General features: G+C 33.0%; 4 protein-coding genes and 1 non-coding gene across 8 annotated transcripts; 2 read left to right on the top strand and 3 right to left on the bottom strand.

Moving 5' to 3' along the window:
- The first annotated feature begins 685 nt into the window (after window positions 1-685).
- On the top strand, window positions 686-3,074 carry LOC113864735 (amidophosphoribosyltransferase, chloroplastic-like). Its single transcript, XM_027498793.1, has one exon. It carries the CDS (start codon window positions 869-871, stop codon window positions 2,549-2,551), a length of 1,683 nt encoding a protein of 560 aa, XP_027354594.1. The 5' UTR covers window positions 686-868; the 3' UTR covers window positions 2,552-3,074.
- A 4,494-nt stretch (window positions 3,075-7,568) lies between these two features.
- TRNAL-CAA lies at window positions 7,569-7,652 on the bottom strand. The gene has a single exon. It is a non-coding gene; the product is annotated as a tRNA-Leu (tRNA).
- Window positions 7,653-9,405: 1,753 nt separating this feature from the next.
- LOC113864502 (transcription factor RF2a-like) lies at window positions 9,406-13,353 on the bottom strand. 3 transcript variants are annotated; one of them, XM_027498287.1, is made up of 6 exons: window positions 13,131-13,353; window positions 13,016-13,051; window positions 11,680-12,957; window positions 11,442-11,574; window positions 11,259-11,343; window positions 9,406-10,039 (listed from the first exon to the last, which is right to left on the bottom strand). In XM_027498287.1, the coding sequence occupies exons 3-6, from the start codon at window positions 12,951-12,953 to the stop codon at window positions 9,795-9,797; spliced, it is 1,737 nt and encodes a 578-aa protein (XP_027354088.1). In that variant the 5' UTR covers window positions 12,954-12,957; window positions 13,016-13,051; window positions 13,131-13,353; the 3' UTR covers window positions 9,406-9,794. The 3 variants fall into 3 exon arrangements, with proteins under 3 accessions (XP_027354088.1, XP_027354089.1, XP_027354090.1); XM_027498288.1 differs by having other exon boundaries at window positions 9,426-10,039; window positions 11,680-12,914; window positions 13,020-13,051; XM_027498289.1 differs by lacking the exon at window positions 13,016-13,051 and having other exon boundaries at window positions 9,426-10,039; window positions 11,680-12,914.
- Window positions 13,354-19,390: 6,037 nt separating this feature from the next.
- On the top strand, window positions 19,391-22,672 carry LOC113864415 (polyprenol reductase 2). The gene is made up of 6 exons (XM_027498080.1): window positions 19,391-19,644; window positions 19,819-20,156; window positions 21,035-21,269; window positions 21,633-21,728; window positions 21,818-21,889; window positions 21,984-22,672. Exons 1-6 carry the CDS (start codon window positions 19,465-19,467, stop codon window positions 22,086-22,088), a joined length of 1,026 nt encoding a protein of 341 aa, XP_027353881.1. The 5' UTR covers window positions 19,391-19,464; the 3' UTR covers window positions 22,089-22,672.
- LOC113864416 (NADP-dependent D-sorbitol-6-phosphate dehydrogenase-like) lies at window positions 22,503-25,610 on the bottom strand. Of its 2 annotated transcripts, none has more exons than XM_027498081.1 (6): window positions 25,427-25,610; window positions 25,127-25,221; window positions 24,537-24,654; window positions 24,046-24,178; window positions 23,206-23,425; window positions 22,503-23,062 (listed from the first exon to the last, which is right to left on the bottom strand). In XM_027498081.1, the coding sequence occupies exons 1-6, from the start codon at window positions 25,557-25,559 to the stop codon at window positions 22,832-22,834; spliced, it is 930 nt and encodes a 309-aa protein (XP_027353882.1). In that variant the 5' UTR covers window positions 25,560-25,610; the 3' UTR covers window positions 22,503-22,831. The 2 variants fall into 2 exon arrangements, with proteins under 2 accessions (XP_027353882.1, XP_027353883.1); XM_027498082.1 differs by having other exon boundaries at window positions 22,610-23,062; window positions 23,241-23,425; window positions 25,427-25,605.
- Between the last annotated feature and the right edge of the window lie 165 nt (window positions 25,611-25,775).

Here is a 25,775-nt window from a genome sequence, read left to right as displayed (position 1 = left end):
CTACCCATATTAAAAAATAAAAAAAAACTTATTGTTCAACTCGTTAATGTCACTCACCCTAGACTTATTTATTTGACCTACATTTTAGTAGGGTTGATGAGGCAACACTGACGGGGTTGCAAGTCACTTAGCCCAAGTTGCTTGAAAAAGTTAGTTAACTCTTAAATGTGATAATCCAACTTGTTGAGTCTATTTTCTCACACCTAAAGAATTCATAACCACTTAAATCAACAGTTAAATTCATATTATTAAAATTAGCATCCAATATTTACTGATGGAGTAAGTGAACACTTTTCCTTTGTTAAAATGAAAAATAAAAAATATAATAATCGGACTAATAAAAAAATCATAAGATTATATGAAATTTAAGCATATTTCACCGACTAATAGTATTTTAATATGGATTTTTTAACCAGTGCAATATTAGATGAAATGTTATACATGTTAAGAAAATTATTTTAATATGTAACATGTTTTGAATTAAAACAATAACAATATATTTATATTTTATTTCATCTAAAATCTAATTTATTATTTCTACAGTAAAATATATTAAATTGATATTCTACAAAAAAAAATCTTAAACTTATTTATAGCAAGTGGATGAAAAGAATCATTCTAATTACATCACAGGACGAGACTTGTTTTGTTTTTATACGGTGTAAATAAATGCAGTTGCAGGGAAAATCAGTATAAAAAAGGGGGTTATTTGAGGAGACAAAGTAGTTGGCTCGGTCACTTCTAACTCCAAAAACCTAGAACCAACCTCTGCATCTCCGAGTCTTCCTCGCTGCCATCGTCAAACAAACACTCCCTTAAACTCGCGTTGCGTCGCGTCACAGCGCAAACTCTTCACTTCGCACGCACCATGGCCGCGACTGCACCTCCGAATCTCTCCACTTTCTCCAAACCCTCCTCTCTTCAGACCCACCCTTTCAACAAAACCCTCCCAAAACCCACTCTCCCACGCGCCGCTTTCAAAACCCCTCTCCTCGTTTCCTCCAAAAACCCCATTTCCGACATTACCCTCGCCTACAACCCGCGCTCTCAACCCCTTCTCGACGATGAGAAGCCCCGAGAAGAGTGCGGCGTCGTGGGCATATATGGCGACCCAGAAGCCTCTCGTCTCTGCTACCTCGCTCTCCACGCGCTCCAGCACCGTGGACAGGAAGGTGCCGGCATCGTCACTGTTCACGACAACGTTCTCCAATCCATCACCGGCGTTGGCCTCGTCTCCGATGTGTTCAACGAATCAAAGCTTGATCAGTTACCCGGAAGTTTAGCCATTGGGCATGTTCGATACTCCACTGCAGGACAATCCATGCTAAAAAATGTTCAACCTTTTGTTGCTGGGTACCGTTTTGGCTCTGTTGGGGTTGCTCATAATGGTAATTTGGTGAACTATCGCACCTTAAGGGCGAAGCTTGAAGAGAATGGATCAATTTTCAACACCACTTCTGACACAGAAGTGGTTCTTCATCTTATTGCGACCTCAAAGCACAGGCCTTTCATATTGAGGATCGTTGATGCCTGTGAGAAACTTGAAGGGGCTTATTCTATTGTGTTTGTGACAGCGGATAAGCTTGTTGCGGTGAGAGATCCATTTGGGTTTAGGCCTTTAGTTATGGGGAGGAGAAGCAATGGTGCTGTTGTTTTTGCATCCGAGACTTGTGCTCTTGATTTGATTGAAGCCACGTACGAGAGAGAGGTGTATCCTGGTGAGGTTTTGGTGGTGGATAAAAATGGGGTTCAGTCTCTTTGCCTTATGTCTCATCCACAGCCAAAGCAATGCATTTTTGAGCATATTTACTTTGCACTTCCAAATTCTGTGGTTTTTGGGAGGTCTGTGTACGAATCTCGCAGGCAATTTGGTGAAATATTGGCCACTGAGAGTCCTGTGGATTGTGATGTTGTGATAGCGGTTCCTGATTCTGGCGTTGTAGCTGCGCTTGGTTATGCTGCTAAAGCTGGGGTTCCTTTTCAGCAGGGTTTGATAAGGTCACACTATGTGGGAAGGACATTCATTGAGCCTTCTCAGAAGATTAGGGACTTTGGTGTGAAGCTGAAGCTCTCCCCAGTCCGTGCTGTGCTTGAAGGTAAAAGGGTTGTGGTTGTGGATGATTCCATTGTGAGAGGAACAACCTCGTCCAAAATAGTAAGGTTGCTAAAGGAAGCTGGTGCTAAAGAGGTCCACATGAGGATTGCTAGCCCCCCAATTATTGGGTCTTGTTATTATGGGGTGGACACACCTAGTTCTGAAGAGTTGATTTCTAATAGGATGAGTGTGGAGGAAATAAGGGAGTTTATTGGGTCTGATTCACTTGCTTTTTTGCCTTTTGATAGCTTGAAGAGGTTGTTGGGTAATGAATCTCCCAATTTTTGTTATGCTTGTTTCTCCGGGAATTACCCTGTTGAGCCTAGGGAACTTAAGGTGAAGAGGGTTGGTGATTTTGTGGATGATGGCTTAAATGGGAGTTTGGAGTCTATTGATGGGGGTTGGGTTCAGGCAAACCGAAATCAGAAAGAGGTGAAGGTGGGTACTAGTCTCTGACCATTGTTCTATTTCTGGTTTTGCAGTAAATGGCGTTTGCAGTTTCGTAATTTAAGCCAAGGTAAGGGTACCTATGTGATGTGGTGCGGTGAGAGATAATGTCAAACCATGCAACTACGATGTTGGGCTCTGTCTTATTCATTTGGATTCCGAGTGCCAATGCATAATACTTTTTGTTGGTCGTTTCTTCCGAACTTTTGTTATTTAGAACTTAGAACAGACTATGGTATAAGAACTTTGGATATTTTTCTTTCCCTTTTTTCTGTTTAATATAGGGTTTTCTTTAAAACATGTTATTCTATTCCTACACTTTGGGATTTCTTGGATGGTTGATCACCATCACTTTTATTGTATATATTTGTTCGTATGGGCGGAAGAAAGAGAAATGAAAATTTTAAATAAACAACTTATATTTACTTGGTAACATAAAAATGTTGATCGGTTGAAAAATACCACTCCTTGCATGAAAGTATGTTATACGCTGTATTCTGTAAACAATAATAAAATGGGAATCAAAATTTTTATGCTGTTATATTAACTTTGTTTCTGTCTCTACTTTCTAGTTTTCTCCCGTTCAGGACCCATTGTTTTTGTTGCAAATACCAACTTCTATTTTCTCATATTGGTGTGGCCAAAGTTCACAAAATGCCATCCTGATATCTCAAGAGTTTCGGTCCCTGCTGTAAAATGTGCAGTATGTATTGTAAAACAATTCTTAAATGGTGACTGCCAAAAAGTCTAACACTTGATAGTATACATATTAAAGAAGCTCTCTCTTCTTCCAATGGACTTGGCTATATATCTCAAACCAAAAATAGACCTTGGTTTCTAGCAAAATGCCCAGAATATATTGGCATTGGGTTGGGATGAAACCAAGTTTGCACTTCTCAAACCTCAAACTTACTTGTCGACCCAAAATAAAAAATCCAAACTTAATTCAAGCCATTCTGTGAAATAATTAACACGTTATGGTCCAATCAAAGATCACAACTCACAAACCATCACTCTCTTATTTATTTATTTAATGAGTGAGGATTCTTACTACAGTCTGCTTAAGAACCCCACTTCTATTCCATAGATTCTTTTTTCTTTTTAAAAAAAACAATTGGGTGCTACAAATTGGTAGAATTAGAAAATTCAAATTGACCTCAGCGTGCAAGTCAATATGGACTATAAATTATTACTGTTCATATTTATTATCAAGGAAAATTCAAAGTTTTATTTCTGACTAAAGGAGAACAGCTATTGTATACTATTTGTCTATTTGCGCTATACTTCAAAGTCAAAGATAAGAGACACCGTACCAAAACCAAAAAGATAAGGAAGCTATTTTGGCTCTTCAGACTTTTTAAACAAAAGTTTAAATATAATTTATTGTAACATTTTTTATTAATAAAATTATATTCTAATTTTTTTTAATATTTTGTTAGGTTAGCTTTTAAAATGTACAAAATTTATGTATCTTTAATGTCTTTTTGTTAAATATAAAGACTACAAATAAAAAAAAATTAAATAGAGTCTAAAAAAATTCATATTTTCAAGAAGCAACAATATATTACCGTAAAACTAATTACGTGGCGTCAAGACTTCTCAAGCTAGGAAATATCTATGGACAGAACCCCTTTCAGCTTTGTCTTGAGCATTTGAGATAAGCTTTGAGGCAAATCTAAAGCCAATTAGAACCTTGCCAATGCAACGTATCTGATATCCATATCTACGAATGAAAAGGCAAGTATAAATCAAATTACAATTTTTACTCTTTAGAATTGTTAAAGAGGGAATGAGATATTACTCTGTCAATGTTATTTATTTAAATTTTTATAAGCCAATGTGCTCAAATGAAAATGTATTGTACCACAATTTTAGCGTCAGTCTTTTTAGAAAAAGAATACGGACTTGTTTGTTTAATCAATCAAATAAAGTTTACATAATTTTTAACACACAAATATATGGTTTAAATTACTTTTTTTCGAAGGAAAAAATTTGTAATGGGTAAACTTCTATTTACATGGAGATGCAAATGGGGCACTAAAAAGGATTACTTTATTTTGAGAAATTAATTCAATCAAAAGTTATGTCATAGAGTTTTCGAAAGGAAAATTCCTAATATTCTCAAAACGCACTTTAAATACTTTTTGGTTGACTGTTGAAGCAAGAGTTGGAAAATCCCTCCATGGTGAATTGTTCTCCCAAACAAGCAAAGACTTGCTTTTTTCGGTCAACAAATAAAGACTTGATTGTTTTGGTTTTTTTGGTCCATTACGAATTCCTAAGTTGAAACAGAGAAACAATCAAAGCCCAGTTTGGCCGTTTTGTGGAACATCACCGAGGATCTTATTACATTGTAGCGTTATATGTAAGTGTCATTTTGTTTAAGAAATTCTGTGTGTGTCAATTTTTTGTGTTGTCTTACCAAATACACTTATTGTTCTTACCAAATTGAGTCTCGATCATAGCAAAAAGTTGAACAATTGCTGTAGGAGCTTCTGATTTACGTTTAAGTGTATCCATTCATGTGTACCTTGAACAATTATCAACCAGTATGAGAAAATATTCCTTGTAATCATAAGTTTGATTACCATGAGATCCCCAAATATCATAATCTATAAAAGAAAAAGGAGTAACAGAAATATTATTAGAGGAATTGAATGATAACCTCCTAAACTTTGCTAAAGGACAAATTTTACAAAAGGAAGAGGAAAAATTACGCGGCATAGTAAAAGAGATTGTATTACAAGATACTTTGTCAATACCATAGATGAGCATTGTTATAAGACACTGCATTCAAAGTAGAATTACAATTACTTATGATATTATGAACAGAATTACCAACAAGATAATTAATAGCTTGTGAGCATGTCAACAAATATAATCTTTCGACTATATCACCCCTCCCAATCTTTTTGGAGGGTCGCAGATCCTAAAATCACAAAATGATCATGACCAACACAACAACAAAGAGTGAAGTATCCTTAAGTAAGTCACTAACAGACAGCAAATTAAAATTAAGTTCAGAAATGTAGAGAACATTGTGTAAGATTAGTCTTGAGGGAAGACTTATCGAACCAATATCAGTAACATTAATAATAGTTTAATTTGGAAGAGTAACAAACTCGTGAGAATTAAGTTGATAAGATTTAAAAAAATTGAAGTTACATGTGATATGTGAACTGACAGCTGGGTCTACAATCCAAGAATTATTAAAAAGCAACTTATTAGAAGGATTAATAGATAATATTATACGTAAGATTGATCAAGGTTAGGAGCTGCATTATTATGATTTTGTAAGAGAGGTAGTAGCTACATTATTATGATTTTGGCAGATAACTTAAAAGCTTGTAACATCGATCATTTGAATGACCTACGAATCCACAATGAGTACACACATGTTTGTCCTTAATCGTAGCTTAGGGGTTCTTGAATTTTTCACTTGGCTAATTTCTCACTGCAAATGTTGAAGAATCATCAATATGTATAATTAGAATTCCAATTTCCCTCTGTTTCTCTTCTTGGAGAACAAGAGAGAAAAAACTTTATTGATGAGAAGAATGGGATTCATTAACAAAATTTGTCCCTTTATATGTGAAAATGAATCATTCAGATCCATTAGAAAATGCATCACATATTTTAAGACATCCACATGTACAAGAATGTGAGGTTTTATATTCTTGTAACTCTTCCCAAAGATACTTAGCTCAGAAAAATAACGACTCACATATAAAGATTTTTCACGTAGATCCATGACCATGAGATCATGTTTAAGTAGAAAGATTTGTGGCTCATTTGGTCGTCCGAACCGCTCCTTTAGACTCCAAATGCGAGCGGCAGTAATATTTCAAATCACATTGGCTGAAATATTTTTGGAGATGGGGTTCAAGATCCATGATGCAACAATGCAATTGTTTCTTTGCCATATCAAAAACGTTGGATTAGCAGGTTTAGGTTCAACAATTGATCCATCAACAAAAGAAAATTGTTTTCTTTCTAATAAGAGCAAGCTCCGTTGCTTTGCTCCAAGAATTGAAGTGTTTAACACTCAAGGGTTTAGAAATAAGATATGGCTGAAGACAGAACAAAGATCAGCCATGGTAGCCATATGAATGTGACAACTTCAAGAACACAGTGATTGTATAGAAGAAAGAAATTTAAAAGAAAGGAATATTGAAAAAAAAAAAAGAAAAAAGACAGTGCCTTTCAGGAAAAAAATATCTCAAATGATACCATAGACAAAAAATGTGTTTGAGAAATGAAGTTCATTACTAAAAATTCTAAAATTCACAGTGATATACAAATATGTATAACTTTACTGTATCAATTTACTATTACATAACAATGTTAAATGTAAGTTAGTTGAAATAGTAAAGTTAGTATATACATAACATTGTATGCTATGTATCTACTCATACTTTTATATTATAAACCCCTCTCTTTAATAGATCTTATTATTTATTTTTTTTACGTTTATTATTAACATCACATTACAATTTTTACTCTTTTCCTTTCTTTTCCTCTTTTTATTATTAAGTCTCATTTTTATTTATTTCTTTCCTCTCATTTATACTCAAGCGTGTTACTTAGTCGTATTAATTCTTTGCAAATTGTTCTTTCCTAAATCATCCAAAACAAATAAATAATTAAAATTTTCAAAATAAAAGGATTAAAGAAAGGTCGATCTGTAACCTTCAAGATCGATTTTAATCTCAGCCCAATAATAATCAAAGCAATTAAAAACGTATAGTGTGATTCACTTCAAAACAATTTCTGCCATTTATCATACTCTGGAAAGCATGCTACAATGAATTAACGGGCAACCAAACAAGCGCGAGAGCAATCAATGAATTAGAAAGAAAATTTATAATTTGATACCTCTTTTTAGGTGAAATTAAGTGGAGAAAAGAAATGGGTAATAAGGGAGAAAAAAGAGAGAGATATAATTAGCAATGTAATAAAAAAAAAATAAACAACAAAAAAAATTACATTAGAAAAGAACACAAAGTAAGATGAATTAAGGTGGGTTTGTCAGAAGTGGGATTTGAACCCACGCCCTCTCACGAGGACCAGAACTTGAGTCTGGCGCCTTAGACCACTCGGCCATCCTGACTAATGAGTAGGTAGATTTCTTTTAAAATATTACTTTATCATCAGTTTCAACGATTATCTCAATTATTTGATTCCTATTTCTACTATTTGTTAACCATAATTTGAATTTTTAAGGAAAATAACCAGTTACCAAATATGAACTTTACAATTTTAATCATGCATTTGTGGGTATGATATTAATTAAAAGCCACATTTTTTTTCGGTGCAATTAAACGTCATAATATAATATTAGTGAAGTGATACCGACTCAACTCATGTGAACTTCCGAAGTATACTTATGCCCTGTATAAATTAAAAAGAAATAAATGCTGCGTAGGTCGAAATGGCACGTTTTGAGCCTTATCCCAGAATATAAACTTCCAAAATTATTTCCAGGCGACACATTAAAACTAATCTTGCACTATATGATATTTTATAAATTTCTGAAAGTACCATTACCAACTACACTTTCTATAATTTTTTAGACAAACTTTGGAAAAAATTGATACATGTAATGTCACCCACATGAAAATTGAGGAAAAAAAAGATATAAACTATTAAGTTTTATCAAGTCACGTCAATACATGTACATCATCCAAGGATTTTTTCCGTTTTAGCATAAGTGGGAAACAATGTATTAATAAGAAACTGGTATTAAAGGAAATGGATCAAGATGTGTTTAAAAGATGTGCATAGTTGTCCCTCTTTTAATAATTTAATGGTAAATTAAGGGAACATAGAAAGTAAGAACCAAATTCAAACATGTCACTTACAAAAATCATATCTGTATCACCCTTCTTTAAACCGTAACCCCTCCCCTGAAAAATAAAACACAAGAAAAAGTGTCTCTCATTGTTGGAATGGCCGAAACATCGTTGTCAAGGTTTCTTTGTTGTTCTTGGCGTTTTTGAGCTCCTTTGATTTGAGCCTCACTTGTTGTAAAACAAAGTCAACGGTGTTTCAAATAAAAGATATACCAGCAATAAAGTATGAGCTCAATTAAAAGATAGTGATAAATGTCAAGCATGTAAATTAGATAATCAAGACCATATGCATGAAAAATTCCTCTTTTTTAGCTCGTGAGAAAAACACTAAAGTAGTTTTTTTTTTTTTTTAAAGAATTACCATTATTTTCAAAATAACTCTTCAATCGTTTTTGAAACTATTTTGAATTAAACAACGCCCTTTACACGTCCAAACCAGTATTTATTCTTGTTTGCAAACTAGATATCAACTGTTTGAGTATTGTATATACGAATTCATTTCTGATTTGACAGTCCACACGCAAACGTAGCGTGAAAATCTTTTTCCTTCTTGTTGGTTGCCATAAGAAGTTGGTTAACTATTTGAGGATTGCTTGCAAAATTCACCAAGACATTTGTTTCTCTGGAGCTTCGGAGATTTGATAAGCAACCAATTTGAGTTCTTTTATTAGTGCGACTTAATTATATTTTTTTGTCTTTTTAATTTAAATTATTATTGAGTTCCATTTATTTTACTGAATCAATTAAGTTTTGCTGTTTTCAAATGAAATAAATTTGATCGTTTCATCATTTTGTTTTCTGAAACTCAAATTTTGATTTTCTATTTAAATATTATAATTCACAATAAATTTGAAATATGAAACAAATTTATATTGCACCAGTATACTCTTTGTCAAGTGTTCTTTTCAAGTTCAGAAAGAAGATGATAGAGGATAATTTGTTGATTTAATAGTATAGATTACATGAATAAATGTCGGATTACACAGAATAGTCCACATACTTGAATTATTGAACATGACTTTAATTTAATGCATTGAATTTTCTCTTCACTTTCAATTAGTCCAAACAGATTAGAAACTTGGAACGGAACCACAACAGAATGATCATTCTTTACAAAACAAAAGTTTGAACAGTTTCTCTAAATGCCATCATAAAACAAATCATGTCCAAATAATGCTTACAATTAAAGATATATACTGAAATTTAATATGCTCTATAATTTAAATATAAGACAGGGATTAGAACTTGTATATGGACTTTCTGTCCGAGCTGGACAAGTAATGCGGATCAAACTTAAGATGATAACAACTATGAGAACCTTAACAAATATGAGAAACTGAGTGCAATGAAACAGCAGTGAATATGTAAAGAACCTTCCAGCTGCAGAAGCCCTTCCCAACCTATTGTTTTAAGTCGGCCTTTGAGTTGGCATTACCATTCTGCTGCTGTGGTTGATGCTGAAGCTGTTGCTGTTGAAGATGAATGTTTTGCTGGGACGCAGTAGGAGGTTGCTGCTGCTGCTGGAACAACAGAGGGTTCACAGAATGTTGAGAAATCAAGCAGCTAGAAGCATGTGAATCCCCGTTCAATTCAGCCGTAGCAAGCTTTAGTCTCTGAACCTCCGCAGTAAGCGCCTCATTTAGAGCTATTAGAAGAAAACACAATGCCCAGGAATAATCAGAAGGAGGCAATTGATGAAGTCATATATGTCTCCAGTTATTAGTAGCACAAATGGACTACTAATTATTGTATAAAATGTAAAAGACAAGCAATTATGGATCTCTAATAAAAAAGAAACATTAGAAACAGAGGATATTAATAAATAGTAAAAAGCTAATGTTAATCTCTAGCTAATTTTAAGCAACTAAAAATGGTAAGCTTTTGTTTTTTTAGATGCTGAAAGTCAGCCATAAGAAAAGGTTAACAGAACAGATAATAAAAAGTATGCACTCGTGCACAACACTTTCCAATAGAATTAATTACACCTCGCACAAAATATTTCTCAACACTCCCCAATATTTAGGACAGGAATATCTATGTAGGTCAGTTAAACATTAACAATGGATTGGGCACATCCCCTCCTCATCTGGGGAGGTCTACAACACAGATTTGTTTTTATCTATTGTGCTGAAGCACACTAGTGTCTATGATCTTATTGTTAAACTTCAAATCTTATCTGTTGAATTCCAACCCATGTTCAAATGCTACAACAGTGTCGCATGCCATTTCCATTCACAATACAAACTTCTATATGCAAGTTCTTAGTAAATATGAAGTGCTTAATTCAGCTACCCCCCTCCCCCCCTTCAATTTTCGAGCATTTTGGGGTTGAAATGAAGATAATGAGCAGGCTGGCTTTACCTTATGGTGAAATTTAACCTTTTAGAAGAATGGGATGGCAAGAATGAAACTCATAACCGCTTGGTAAAACCTAAACAACTAACTTGAAAGATATGTGTACATCTTTTACACACCACTGTTCTCCACAGTAAATTTTGTATTATTGTCAATTGTCCATATTTGTAATATTTTCATCATGACACACGCAATCAAATAGCTTACCAGCTCTTAAGTATAATAAAACTAAGCAAAGGCAAAGCCATCATTAATTTGGATGCTGTTTCCACTTTATAAGCCGAATGCTAACTGTTCACTTAATCTTAAACTCTTCACTTGAAATATTCACTATGCAAGTTAATATATGAAATAATCCAAGCAACTATTAGTTCAACCAAGGCAATAGGTGAACAATTAAATACCGATGCTTAGCAGTTTTCAGACAGAAATTTTCATACATTTTGCTTATCTGCAAAAATAAAATGGAGAGGAAATTTGAAAGACTATGAAGTGAAGGACAGAAATACCATCTCGAAGCTTTGCCTGTTGTTCCATGGATTGAAGGCGAAACTTCAACTCGCTATTCTGGTTAGTGAGTCCAACAGAATCTCTCTGCGTTCACATAATGGAAAGGAGTTACACCAAATTAGAAACAATACGGCGGTTACTGTACTCCACGTTTACAAAGTCAAACACAAATGCATTCCCACCTGTAACAGAGTAAGCTGTGCAGACAGTGTGGTGGCTTCTGTCTGCAGAGTCTGAACCTTGTGTTCTAGTTCTGAAATGTATCGCATCTTCCGCTCTTTGGACCGCGCAGCTGATTGCCGATTGGCCAAAATCCTGAAACGACCCAAAAACCAAGTCAATTAGTGAACAGGCAACATCAACCATACACGTTAAGCTACCGATGAAGATAAGACATTGAATAGTATAATATTAACACACCTCTTTGCACGCTTTGGATCCGTCAGAGCAATCTCAGCAAGCTTTTCGTTGGCCATAATTTTCTTCAATTCAGGCCCACTAAATTCCCCATTTCCAAACTCCAAGCTGAAAGCGGGTGAATTCCCATCAATTGAATTGCCGGGTGAAATCAAACCAGTTCGAGGACCAGGCGAAGGTGGCAGCTTAGGCGATTCATCACCGAAATTCAACTTCCCAATGAAACTATCCATTGAGACACTCCTATAGTGCCTGGTGGTGGGTGCAATATCCCCGCCTGCACTCCTCTTCATCCCCTCCCTCTTCTCACCTGAAACACTCATTCCTTGCTTCAGCATACCCTCCCCACTCTCATTAACACTACTCTCTGCCTCATTATCACTGCTATCACCTCCATTAGTCTTAGTTCCACTCGCTCTACTATCCAAATCGTCACGATTTTCATTCCCGTTTTTATCATCAGTCCCGGAGGAGTTCAAAGCATCAATGGTATCCAAATTCATATAGGCAGAGAAAAGATCATCCACCACCTCCCCTTCAGGGGATTTCTTCTCCCCGGATCCCTCTGCATTATGATCAACACCCCTATCCCAAGTTGTCTCCTTTTTGACCAGCTGAGCAGGTTTCGCTACACCAGGGTTCTCTCTACCCCTAAGAGGAATAAGGGGCGGCGAAGATTGCAAAACGGTGGAAAACCCAAATGGAATATCACTGTTAGAGCGCCTGTGCGCTTTGCGCGGAGGTAAACTCTCTCCAATGCGAGAAATGTTGTTGTTGTTGGGCGCGGCGGTGACAGTGTTGTTGGTGTTCCCTCTAGAGAAAGGCGATGGTGGCAGCAGAGCATGCGAAGTGACATCACGATCTTCCATTGACACGTCAGCTTCTGAGATAGAAGTGGAAGAGGAGTCACGAAAGGGAGAAGGACTCAAAGGGGGAAGCGAATCGAGGTTGAAAAAAGAGGGCTGAGACAATGATCGGGTGTGTGTGGGTGTAGGAGAAGGTAATTGCTGACGCGACACCGGGATCTGGGAGTAGGGCGAAATGGGTGGGATCTGGTGCGGGTGCGAAGGTGGTATCCCGGCTCGTTTGTTACCACCTTCTACACCGAAACTCTGCTGAAAATGATGCCTCGCTCGCATTTGTGAGGGGCTGAATTGGGGTATGCTGAGTTGGTCCATGTTCAGTGTCTGCTTCATAAACGAAGAAGAAGAAGCTCCGAACGAAGAAGAGCGAAGCCTCTGCATCATTTCATTATTAGCATCTTCATTATCACCCATTCTTCTCCACCTTCAAAATTCCTCACTACTAGTACTACTACTACAACTACTAGTACTTCAACTTACCGTTAAATTTCGGTTAATAAAGTTCCGGTAATCTGCAACCGCAAAGCGTAATCACTAATCAGAAATTGAGATAACAGAAGAGTTAAGGTTGTCTTTGTTTGGTTGAGGTACCTTGACATGACAGTGTTCATCAGCGAATTCATTAATAAAAGCGTTGGTCTTCTAATCCAGCTCACAGTGTTAACTTTGTCTGACGGAAATGCCGAAGGAGCAGGCGCTTATCTCTCCAAGATTCACTCTCTCTCTCTCTAGAAGGAGAGCAACGACAAGGAGCGAGAAGAAAACGAGCTCTCTAACACACTCTCTCTCTCTCTGCTTTCTCTCTCTACATCCACGACGATGACTATTACACGGATTTCATGACTACTACGCGTGAATTTAATAAGAATTTCATTTGCCCCGAATTTGCATTTCCTTCGCATTTCAATTTCATTCCGACCTCATTTGTGTTCTCATACGGCAGGTTTTTCTTCCCCTTGTCTCCGCAGATTATTAAGCCACTCTTTACCCAAATCACAATGTTTTTCATTCTTTATTGTTCTTTACCCCCCTTTTCTGGCACCAAGTTATTGTCCATTTATTACAGTTCCGGAGGGGTACATTGCAGGTTTTTTTTTAAAAAATATATTCATTTTTATTTACAATATCAATTTATTTAAATTCATTATCTTTTATTCGTGTTAAACTTTTTCAATAATGTCCCGATGGTCTCTTTTATTTGGCCTACATTGGCGTTTTACTGTCTCTTAGATTTTAATGAATTGAATATTTTGAAATGTATATTTAATTAATCTAACTTACACAATTACATGAAAATTATATTTTTATTTAAAAATAAAAAATTTACTATTTTTTTAAACTTCAAGACAAATAAAAACTTACCTCCCTTGCAAAACAACATAAAAGGAAGGTGCCCGTGGTATTATTTATCCCCTGATTATTATTTTATTTTTCTATGGTTAAATTTTCAATGAATTTTTTTTCTTTTCTTGAATGAAAGGCCATAATATTTTTCCGTGCTTTCACAATTTTAAGACCAGGTTTTGTATTTTCTTTTAATTGCCATATATATCTTTTTATTTCCTAAACAAACCCTATAAAAGTATCAAGTTTGACATGGACGGGGCATAAAGACTTGTTCAGATTCTTATTCCTATGATTCTATCTGATCTTACAAAAATAAATGGTTGCGATGTGAAGATAGCCATAACGAACAAAAAAAAAAGAAGATTGTATGGACATTGAAAAAGGTAAATTTTCTATTTAAAATTTGGCACCAATAAAAATCATGGGCGTAGGATTTTCTGCCGTGGTCCAAACGTGAGGGGCACAAAACAAAATTGCGAATGAATGAGATGTTATAGAATTACGAGCTTGTTAGACATATTATAATATCATGTATTAAATAAATTAGTATAAATCTTATATTACATAAGTTTATTTATAAAAAATATAATATATATATATATATATATATGAGGCAGAATTTTTTTATACCGATATAAGTTTAAATTTTTTAATATTTAATATAAACTTTTTATTTAATTTAAATTTAACATGTTATAATTTATTATTTTACAGTTAAATTTTAACTTAAAAAATTTAAATTTATATACTAGTGTAAAAAGATCTTTCCAATATATATATATATATATATATATATATATATATATATATATATATATATATATATATCATTTTTAAAGAATAAAATATTATCTTATTGAAACTTGCTGACATTTATAATATTTATTTTATTTTTTTAAACACTTTAAAATTTTTGCATAAAAATTATTAGTATTTTAATAATTTTAAAGCATTAACAATATAATATATTGTTATCCAATCATTGATTGGAATATCAATAAAAATAATTAAATTTGATAATGATAAATATAAAAAATATGGGTGTATTTTGTAACAAAGTATAAGAATTATTAGTAATAAGTTATAAACAATATTAATTATTTATGAAATTTATAAAATAACACTAAAAATAAATAATAAAAATATTAATATGTCAAAAAATCTGAAAAAGAATAATTATTTTAAAAGTTTATAAAACTTATGACATAGTTTCAATTAATAAATTTATTTTTATTATATCTTTGAATACACTTTAATTTTATTTTAACCTAACAATATCGAGTTAGTCTGGATGACTTCTTCATAGCCTCTGCGAGCTTAAGATTTAAATTTTCTGTGCATTCGTGTATGATATATTTTTGTAACAAGACATGATTTATGTTAGAAATTAAAAAATGTTTAGCAAATAATTATCAATATCAGAATATTTATTTTTATTAAAATTAAAAGATATTATCAATTATATATATAGAAAATTATTTTCTTTTACTAATATAAATTTAAAAACTTTTATATTTAATTTATATTTAATGGTTAAATAATAAATTACAATCTGATATAAATTAAATATAAAATTTAAATTAAATATAAAAAGTTTTAAAATTACATTAGTGTGAATACATATGTATAATTTCATACAACCCGTTCATATTTTTCAAAAACCCTTGGCTAACCCAAAAGGTGACCTTTTTTCGTTTCTTACACTTGTTTTTCAACGTAAGCTCGATTTCGCTTATTCTTTTGATGCAGCGAATCAGTGATGCTATCTTTAGCTATTATTATCATTAATTTTAAACTAGTCAGAGTGTATGTGTATTTATTTGCACCGGTCACAAAATTACAAGCAGAAATACAAATGATCCGAGAAAGACACGTGTTAGGGAAAGAAACTTGGTTTTCTTGATAATATTTTAGTAAATAGATCATAATATGATCTAACTTTTATATTAGTAGACATTTTTATATTGATATTTAGTATTCAACGTGGGTTTCTAAACTATGCCGAAATATCCCTTTTAAGCCACCAAATGATTTTTATTTTCATGTAACTTAACAAGTTAACAATTTGATTTGATACTAAACTTCTGCAAAACTAAAAATCCAGAATAGTTAAATCATTGCCTTTTGAGCATTGTATATATATATCTGTTTGTGTATTGAGAGAAAATGATTAGCAATGATTAAGCATTCAAAAATGAAAATTATTAGTTATTGTGCTACAGTATTGAAATTTTAAAATATTATTTTATTTAAAATTGCTGATAAGTATTTAATACCTGAAAATAATTACAATGACAAGGATTACACAGTTTAAATTGATATATTTTATTGGGTACAGATTGTACTCTTTTTGTTTTTCTTCTACCCAATAAAATAACATAAATGTGAACTTAATAAGAAAGGAAATATTGCTCCACTTTATCACTCAAATAATTGCTCTTTGATTTTGTTAGGTTGGTGGTCTTTTTTCTTTTTTCTTTTTTTAAATTTGAGTGCTTGTCTTGTCATCAAATTCACTCACTGTTTTGTGAGCTGAGCTCTACAAAATCTTAGCACTTAATTAAACGAACGTTGATGTAAAATGAGGCATTTCAGTGTTTAAAGTGAAACTTGTCTTTTATTTTGGATGAGAGAAAGAAAATATATTAGTATTTTTTTTCACTCCTCTTTTCTTCAGCTATAAAAAGTGTTTTCTTTTCACAATTCAAATATAGGGTTGGGTCCATTAAATGGAGTTCCTTGAGAAGGAAGAGACAGATCACATCCATGATGAAAATAAAAAGAAAACTTGACGACAAATGACAAGGATGATAACTGCAAACATTTTTTGAAGGGGGTGAATAAAATTACAGGTTTTGAACCATATATGGTCAAACCAATAGTCGGTACCAAATCCTTAATCATTAACCTTTACATGCCTTTTGGTAAGAGGCCAATATTCATGCTAAAGTGCAAACAACCAAGGCACCAAGAATATCTATTTCTAAGCTTCACTCCTTCCATTCTCACAAATTTAATTATATCCATTTGTGATATTCCTTTCCTGTTATATTATATAATCTTTCACTTAAGATAATACACATATTATAAGAAACTTCTCAATTATATTAATAAAATAGTTTTCAAATAATTGCACCCTAACAATATTTATGACACAATAACAAATAAGGACAATACTGAAAAAATTTGATTGATACTTTCTCAATGTTATTTTAAACATAGATAATTAAATAAAAAGAGAGAAAAAATCACATTCATTTTGTGGGTTACACTATCAAAGAAAATAATTATTTAAATGGTTTTATTTTAAACTTTTATCACTATAAAAAAAATACACTAATAAATAATTAAAAATTATCTTGGGTATGAATTTTGAAGCAGTCACTATATATATTAATTTTTTAAATTATAAATTACTCTATGATTAAATGACGATAAATTTATTGTTATTAAATTTTACAAGGTTAAAAAATAACATGCGATGGTGAAATTTATCTAAAAACTAAAATTAACAAATTTATACAATTCTAACAAGTTACGCCATTAAAAATAATGCCATATAATGTTTGTTATAGTTAATGTAGTTTTTTTTTTTTTTAATATCATGAGATCCTTTCACACCATTGAATGCAATATTGACATTGATTGAGAGTATTGAGGTTGTTACTCTTACAAGACACGAAATATCTATATAACAAGAAAGATAGATTTTGCAAAGGGTTTATTAAATAGTAATTACATAATTTTTATTTGAAACTGATTTTAGTACTGTAATGGATGGGACCCATGAGATGGCATCAATCGTGGCATAATGAAGGGTCGTGATTTGCAATCCCATGATATGTACATCATTAGATTACGCGATTGATTGCAACATGACGTGTTACTTTCGTTTAAGGAAGGTTTTGAAATTGAGTTTTATCTGCAAAATTAGTTTTAAAATGCTCTAAATGTTTATAATTTAAATAAAATTAGAATTATTAAAAAAAGATAATATTATACGGCTTTCCCAGCACACGTGACCCTAGCACATGGTTTTGTTGTAAGAGTAATGGAATCGGTACATTAACTTAGGGAAGGGCATGGCCTAGGAAAAGAAGAAGAATTCAAAAAGGGCCTTATCCACTCTTAAATCAAAAGGTGGGCCCAATACTGGCCCACGCAATAATACCGTTCCTATCCATGTTCTTCTGAAAGCGAGACCCAATTTTGTCATTCGGCAAAGCAAACTTTCCACCGCAAATACGACGTCGCATAGTGAGCGCTCAAGACGAAGTGGCGCAAGTTACCCGTTAATTTTTTTTAATTAATAAAAAATGTTTTAGGAAAATATTTTTCACAATCAAATGAGATAGGAAAACTATCGTTTATTAACTTTCATTTACAGTGCTTTTTTAAGTTTCAATTTTGCTAAATATACTGTGTTAAGAAGAGTTTCGACGTATTTATCTAATTTCAACAGTAAATATAATTGTGTTAAGAAGGTTTTTGCTGTATATAATAATTTTAGCTAATTTGAACAGTCTCTAGATACCTCTGGACCAAAAATGAAATGACAAAAATTGTTTCTTTTAAGTTTGGAACATATATATAATTTTTAAAAATATATAACATTTTTAAAAATTTTCATAAATTATTATCATTATTAAATAGATTTTTCTTTATTATAATATAAAAAAATAAAAAATATAAACTCATTCATTCAGTAGCTAATAATTTTTTTAATGATAATTTAATTATTAAAAATATTTTAAACCTAACTTTTTAAATTTATTATAAGTTTAAATAAAATTTCATGCCTTTTATTATTTGATGTATTTATTATTATAATTTTTTACAAATTAAATAATATTATTTGAATCTTTAAATAATTGAACTAATCATTTACTTGAAATAATTACGATATTATAATTTAAGATTATATTTATATAAGATTATATTTATATATATATATATATATATATATATATTATCTAAATATAAGAATACTTTTATAATTTTAATTCCATATAATGAATTAACACAGTTCGAGGATAGATATTTTTATTCCGTTTTCGTCCAATCATAAATTTTAAACTATTTTTAATACAGTAATTTTTTATTTAAATAAAATATTTTAAATTGTTTCTATATTTCAATAAAAAAAAGCGCAATTAAATTATTTTATACATTTATTTTTATATATAATAATTTCATATTAATTTTTATTCAATTTCAAAAAATTATTTAGAAAGATATTTTTGAAACTAAAACTTATTATTTTTAAATTAAAATAATTATATGTTATTATATTACTAAATAAATTATTAATACATTCATTCTATATTAATTTATTAATTTCTAATTTTATTTTAACTAATTAAAAAAAAAAAAAAGGCTTCAGTTTGTAAAACCCCCTTTCCAACTGAATCAATCTTCTGCTAAATTTTGTTTCTTTGCTTTATTGAAGGAGGAGAATGAAACATTGAAATCGGATCCCTAATCGCTCCATTTAGTTCAAGCACATTTGTTAATTCCCTGCACCGCACCCCACGTTTGGTATCTCTTTCACTTTAAATTCCCACAGAAACTAATAACTATGGCGGTGTTGCATCATCAACTCATGAAAATGCTTCTCGTTCAATTGCTGAGGGTGGCTTGGGTTGCTGGCACCTTACCCATCATCATCGCTTCTATTCCCACTTCCAAGCTGAGTTGGCTCCGTAGAACCTTGTTGGGTTTTGCTGGCAGAGGAAAAACCATGCACTCTTCGTCCCAAGTAACATAACTTTCACATTCATTCCTTATTTTGCATTAACCCCTTTTCATGTTTTTTAAATTTTCACTTTGCCCGTGTGTAAATTTTTTATCTTTCACCCTTGGAAACAAAGTTGCACGCTAGGAATGTTATGGGGTGCACCAAAGTTGAAACCTTTACCGTACTGGGTTGCAGAAATTCACCATTCCTCAAAGGTTCTTCTTGCACTTCTACGCTGTGGCTTCCATATGGACAACGTTGTTACTTGTTGCAACTTGGGTATATGCCTATAGCATGGTACCAATGGTTGCAGAGCCGTTTTCGTATTCGACTATCACCAGTTTCTTGACTGGGGGTTCTTCTATAAGAACTGGTTCATCTAAATTGAGGCTGAGCTATGTGGCTTGGCAAGCTGTTTTTCTGCTTTTGTTGATGGAAGCTCAAGTCCTAAGGCGCCTTTATGAAACCATACATGTTTTCAACTATAGCCCCTCTGCTCGCATGCATGTACTTGGTTATCTTACTGGATTGTTGTGAGTTTGTTCTTTATCTTTCCTCAACCTACTTCACTTGCTATGTGAAATGTCTATTTTATGTTAAGTGCCGACGATGCAATTCTGGTGAGAGGTTTCTTGTGAAATATGAGCATGCTGAGATGCTTGGATCAACAATGTTCTAGTTGCCATAGAACTACGTATTTTTAGCATGGGGGAATATGCATGTTTTGATACTTGTTCTATTGCATGGTTTGGTTTAATATGTTCAGTTACTTTCCTGAATTCGTTATGATGCGTTGCATAAACTCGTTGAAATATTTTCCTGAAACGATTTTTCCTTATTTTTTTTTTAATTGGACAATCCGAAGCATTAACAATTCTTATTAAGATGATTTTTGTAGTCGATAATACTTATGATGGTTTTGATGGAGGAGATATTGGTATTCAGATTTAGGCTGTATGTTTAAGTGTTATTGAGGTACATGATTTGATGGTTAAAAATGGAAACTTAATACACACTAACTACCATAATGCATTGAACTCAAAACACAAGCAGAAGAAAAAAACAACAGAGGAGTATGGGATAAACAAGCAGAGCAGAGGAAAGAAGTAGAAGACTGCAATTTGGGATGGCTGATTCCATTTTCTTTCTTCCTTGTGAACTATTATATACACGTGATAGTCCTATTTAGATTTAACATGCTTCTCATAATGTGAAATCTAAAATTTATTGCCACCTTTCTGGTTATCTCAAGTGCTGAAGGGTCGCACTCGCACCTATGTACTTAGATGGCACAATACTAGATAAATATTGATCGCAGCTTTTCCTCTGATTATACATCTTAGTTATCTCTACTTGTATTCAAACTAATACTAAATTGAAGATGATTGATCTGTTATTTTTCTGAAGCTAGTTTCTACATAGCAGCGCCACTGTCACTCTGCGGTGATTGTGCTGTAGAGGTGTTTGAGTTCCTATCAAATCTAGTGACTGAATTCATTGTCAGAGGCAAGAATCAGATGCCAATACCAGAGTTAGAATTCTGGCAAGTTATAAATCCCCTCATCAAGCTTGGGTGGAAGCATTGGATTGGTGCAGCTGTTTTTCTGTGGGGTTGGATTCATCAATATCAGTGCCATAAAATTCTTGTATGCATTATCTGCTTGATTGACATCTAAATCCTTGGTTTCAATTTGTGAAACAAGAATATCGACTGTTTTGATACCATCCTCATGACTTCAGTTGTTATCTCGTTTTTATTGTCATGGCTTATTACTATTTATTTTCATTTAACTGATGCTATAAAAGACTAATGTCAACAAGTCACAAAAATTGAATAGATATGATTTTCTTTATTTATTTTGTATGTGTTCGACATTTTGTAAACTAATATCCATATGCAATCATTCTTTAAATAAAATATTTTTGCAGTAAATATATCATTTTAGTAATGAGGAGGATTAGGTTATCTCGCAGTTTATGAACCTTTTTGAGTTTTATCATTTTGCCAGGGTTCTCTACGAGTTTCAAGACAAGCAGAGGAATATGTAATTCCTCATGGTGATTGGTTTGAAATCGTTTCCTCTCCACATTATCTGTCAGAAATCGTAACTCTCTTATTCTCAGTCTCTGTTACTTCGACTATTGTGATTGATAGATATGGTATGGATAAGCCTAATATTTGATAATGATGAAGGTTATATACGCTAGTTTTGTGGTCGCTACTGGAGGATCCAACCTTACAATCTGGTTACTTTTTGTTTTTGTGGTAATATTTCGTTTGCAGAACAAGAATATAATGTTTTAAACTAACGATCTTTGGTTTTGATTTGTTGTTTGCACATTTCGTTTTTTTGGTACAGGTGGCAAATCTGACATTTGCAGCAGCGGAAACACATATCTGGTATCGTCAGAAATTTGAAGACTATCCAAGTGATCGGTTCGCTGTAATTCCATTTATTATCTGAAGATTCTGGGTTAATGTGTACTTGATACAATTGATTGCGGCAAAGAACTTCGTTGTTTCTTAAGATGTACATGCTATTGTATAAATAGAGTTTTTTCGTTTTTGAGAACTTTATAATTACATTACAATGCTCAATCGATATTTTTTGGCTATTTTTTTTTTTTGGGCGTAAAAATCGGAACATTTTGGTAGGGTCATCTTGTAATATGCTTAATATAATGCCATAATACTAAATAGTTGCGAATGGATCCAGCCTGAAAATTCCGGTAAATTTTGATAGTTATTTATTTATTTATTTTTGGTCAAAATTTTTATAGTTATTTAAATTCTCATTTGTTTCCACGACTTTGTGAAGATAATTTCTTGTAGTGCATACTCCATACTAAATTGGATCGAGTACTTTTGATTGTTATTTGTAAAAAGAAAAACTGTTACCATTCAGAAACTTTTCAACTACACATTTATAATGGCGAGGACTCCCAAATAGAACAGTGGTAAAAGGGATGGGAGTAAACAATTTCAGCACCAAAATATTTTGCAATCTCACCAATTTTAGTTTGAAAGATTTGACAAGGGCTAACCATCACTGAGCACATTACACGTAACAACAAAAGCTTATTAGATTTGATTAAGCTTATGCCAAACCCGAATGTCAATACAAGTCTTTAAGGGTGAACAGGCACTCAGGCAGTATTTTTGCATATTTAGAGGATCACGATACATGCTTAGAGAGGAAGGGCATTCTCAAGCAAAAAGATCTATGCCCCAAAACCTGGCTGGTTGATTGGTTCGATATTTCTTGTCCATACTTCCGATGAGCTCCATGTCCTCTATAGCCAACTCAAAATCAAATACCTGGAAATTGTCTTTCAGTCTGTCCAATTTTGATGTTTTAGGAATGACCACAGTGTTCCTTTGAATGCCCCAGCGAAGAGCAATCTGAGCAGTAGTCTTTTTGTATTTTGCAGCCAGACCCTGGCAACAAAGAAATGATAGACCCTCAAATTAGTCAAATTCCCTTTCTGGGTTGCCAATCAATTTTTTTGGATAGACACTGGCTGGCAGTTATAATAGTTGACAATTAATTCAGTGTTTGGGAACTAGTATTGACAACTAACTTTGAGAACTTGGTCATCCAAACATGAAACTGTACCGAACCATTCTGTGTTTGCTGCAGCACCGCCAAGTGGAGTGTGGGCTGTAACACAAATCCCATGCTTCTGACAAAATTTGACCAAAGAATCGCGCTGGAAGTATGGATGAGTTTCAATCTGATTCACAGCAGGCTTTATCTTGGAATATGCTAAACAGTCTCTGGTCAGAAAGATATCATAGTTGCTGCAAATAGCTCTTTGTGAGTGTAATTTCATTAAACAAAATCAAACATTTCTAAAATTAATATTCGGAACATGTAAACCACAAAATCAAACATAGATGGCCTGCATTATCCGATACATTACTCCAATCCTCTTTCATTATGGTAGGTGAAACTAACAGCAACTAAAACAAACAGCCTTATCTCACTAGGAGTTGGTGATAATAGCAAAGCACAGTTTGAAACATGTTGCAAGGGTGAATAAAGCAGCATAAAAAAAATCTTGAATATGTATCATAAATGTCAATCCAGTTGATTGCTGAATCACTTGATGAGGCCATCATCAATCACATGATGGAGATTGCAAAAATACCTGGCTGCAAGTCTTCGATCATCCCAAAATAATATAAACTACCATGCAGGAGTTGAAGGGCACTTAAAAACATGTTTAAATAATAACTAATGAGAGACTGTCATCATGCCAATCCTCAATGAACTTAACAAGATTGAATGTTTTATCTTTCTTCATTCATGATTTTACTGTTTCTAAAATAAAACTTATCCATAAACTGTGGTCATAAAAAAGGATTTCTAGAGCATCTACTAGAGCGTAGTGAAGATTGATTGCAGCCCCAAACTGTACCTGATACCTATGCTGCGAACCAAGCCCAATGAAACAAGTTCTTCCATTGCATGCCATGTAGTTTCCAGAGATATACTGGTATCTATGTCCAGGACTCCATCATCAGCCAAAGGACTATCAGTAGTACCAACCCCTGCATGCATGTGGAATATGGCAAACTTATATAGAAGACGCCCAAATGTCCATGAAATCGCAAGTTAAAAATCCCAGACAAAAAAATCATGATAGAAGCTAATTTTGCAGTGTGTAATAAACAAACACAAACATGGAATAACACGAGAGATAAACCATCAGAGAAATAGAGATTATGTTAAAAGATCTAAACCAATATTGAGTAAGGAATGGAGATATTTATTTATAACTCTTGAGATCTCCGCGCGTAATGTTAAAAATACAGCTCAGTCAGATCAGTATTTTGACAGTGATAACAATAATTTTTACAATAAGCACAAAAAACATAAATTCAAGGGATGCAAAAGAAACCAACATACCAGTATGCCGGACGGCTACAGGAAAGTGAACAAGATATAAATCTAGATAATTTAACTTAAGCTTCTTGAGACTGTCCTTACAGGCCTCCAGAACGTGTCCATGATCCGAATTCCAGAGCTGAAATCAAATGCAAAGGGTAAGACAGTAATTATCAAACTCAGATCCATCATCATTACCAATACAAGCCATAAATCAACCACCGGTTTTGGTAAGGGGCGTTAACTATAAACACATTATTGATGCATCAGATCTTACAATATCCTATAATTTTCATTAGTTACTATATTCAGCATTTTATAGTATCTAATGTTATTGATGCATTAAATCTTGGATTTGCCTCCTCTAAAGTGAGGGAAGGTGTAAAGTGAGAAAGTAAAAATTTATTCACCGCATAATTTCAAGTCACTTTATTTATATTTCAAGTGGATAAACTTCATTTTTCACTTTACAGCTTCCTTCACTTTAGATAAGCTCAATCCTTAAATCTTACCCTATCCTATGATTTTCAATAACTGCTTAGTATATATAGGATATTTTTATTTTTATTTTTGTAAAAACTTGTAAACAAAATAATTATTGCGAAACTGACCTTGGTAGTGATGAAAAGTTCCTCCCTCTTCACAAGGCCACTATCAAAAGCCTCCTTAAGTGCCTCTCCAACTTCAGCTTCGTTCTTGTAGTCAGCTACAACGCATCCAAATCTCGTCAGCCACCATAAAATAATAGTGTGAATAAGACTATTTAGCAAATTAAGTAACTTTTAACCATCCCTTTTAGGGGACAGCTAATTTTTTTATTAGCCTAAACTGCTCATAAAGGAAGAAGACAAAACACTAGATTAAAATTCAAGAAAAAAAGAAGCAGCTAAAATTGGAAAAAATTAGTATACCAGCACAATCAAAATGACGATAACCGACTTTGATGGCATTGATAATTAGGTCCCTGATTTCATTTCCTTGTATGCGCCACACACCAAATCCAATGATGGGCATCTTGAAGCCATTGTTCAGTGTTATTGCCATGTTTTCTTTTTCCTCTTCCTCTTTCTCTGACCTCAACTACTCGTGTGTCGCGAAAACTCTGATCATGTTCTCTTATATTTTAATTACTTTCGGCCACTACGTTGGAAAAGCCCATGTCCACGATTAAACCTAGCCCAACTTTGGTTTGGGTTTAAACTGGACAGTGGATGATATGTGCCCATTAAATTTAACAGTAAAAAAAATGACAATTGGACT

The sequence above is a fragment of the Abrus precatorius genome, unplaced genomic scaffold (assembly GCF_003935025.1).
Source record: "Abrus precatorius isolate BTA unplaced genomic scaffold, Abrus_2018 Scaffold4, whole genome shotgun sequence".
Classification (NCBI taxonomy): domain Eukaryota; kingdom Viridiplantae; phylum Streptophyta; class Magnoliopsida; order Fabales; family Fabaceae; genus Abrus; species Abrus precatorius.
The sequence above is the reverse complement of the archived record's forward strand: the minus strand, read 5'-3'. Positions and strand labels throughout refer to the sequence as shown.

Bases quoted from the DNA above. Each gene is read 5' to 3' on its own strand.
- LOC113864735 (XM_027498793.1), top strand. From the start codon at position 869: ATGGCCGCGACTGCACCTCCGAATCTCTCCACTTTCTCCAAACCCTCC.
- LOC113864502 (XM_027498287.1), bottom strand. From the start codon at position 12,953: ATGGGTGATAATGAAGATGCTAATAATGAAATGATGCAGAGGCTTCGC. The intron at 11,344-11,441 runs GTGGGAATGCAT...ATGTGAACGCAG, and splicing joins CACAGCTTACTCTGTTACAG to AGAGATTCTGTTGGACTCAC. The intron at 10,040-11,258 runs GTATTTCTGTCC...TTCTTCTAATAG, and splicing joins ACAGGCAAAGCTTCGAGATG to CTCTAAATGAGGCGCTTACT.
- LOC113864415 (XM_027498080.1), top strand. From the start codon at position 19,465: ATGGCGGTGTTGCATCATCAACTCATGAAAATGCTTCTCGTTCAATTG. The intron at 20,157-21,034 runs GTGAGTTTGTTC...TTCTGAAGCTAG, and splicing joins GGTTATCTTACTGGATTGTT to TTTCTACATAGCAGCGCCAC. The intron at 21,270-21,632 runs GTATGCATTATC...TCATTTTGCCAG, and splicing joins ATCAGTGCCATAAAATTCTT to GGTTCTCTACGAGTTTCAAG.
- LOC113864416 (XM_027498081.1), bottom strand. From the start codon at position 25,559: ATGGCAATAACACTGAACAATGGCTTCAAGATGCCCATCATTGGATTT. The intron at 24,179-24,536 runs GTATGTTGGTTT...ACATGCATGCAG, and splicing joins TGTAGCCGTCCGGCATACTG to GGGTTGGTACTACTGATAGT. The intron at 23,063-23,205 runs GTTAGTTGTCAA...CTTTGTTGCCAG, and splicing joins TGGATGACCAAGTTCTCAAA to GGTCTGGCTGCAAAATACAA.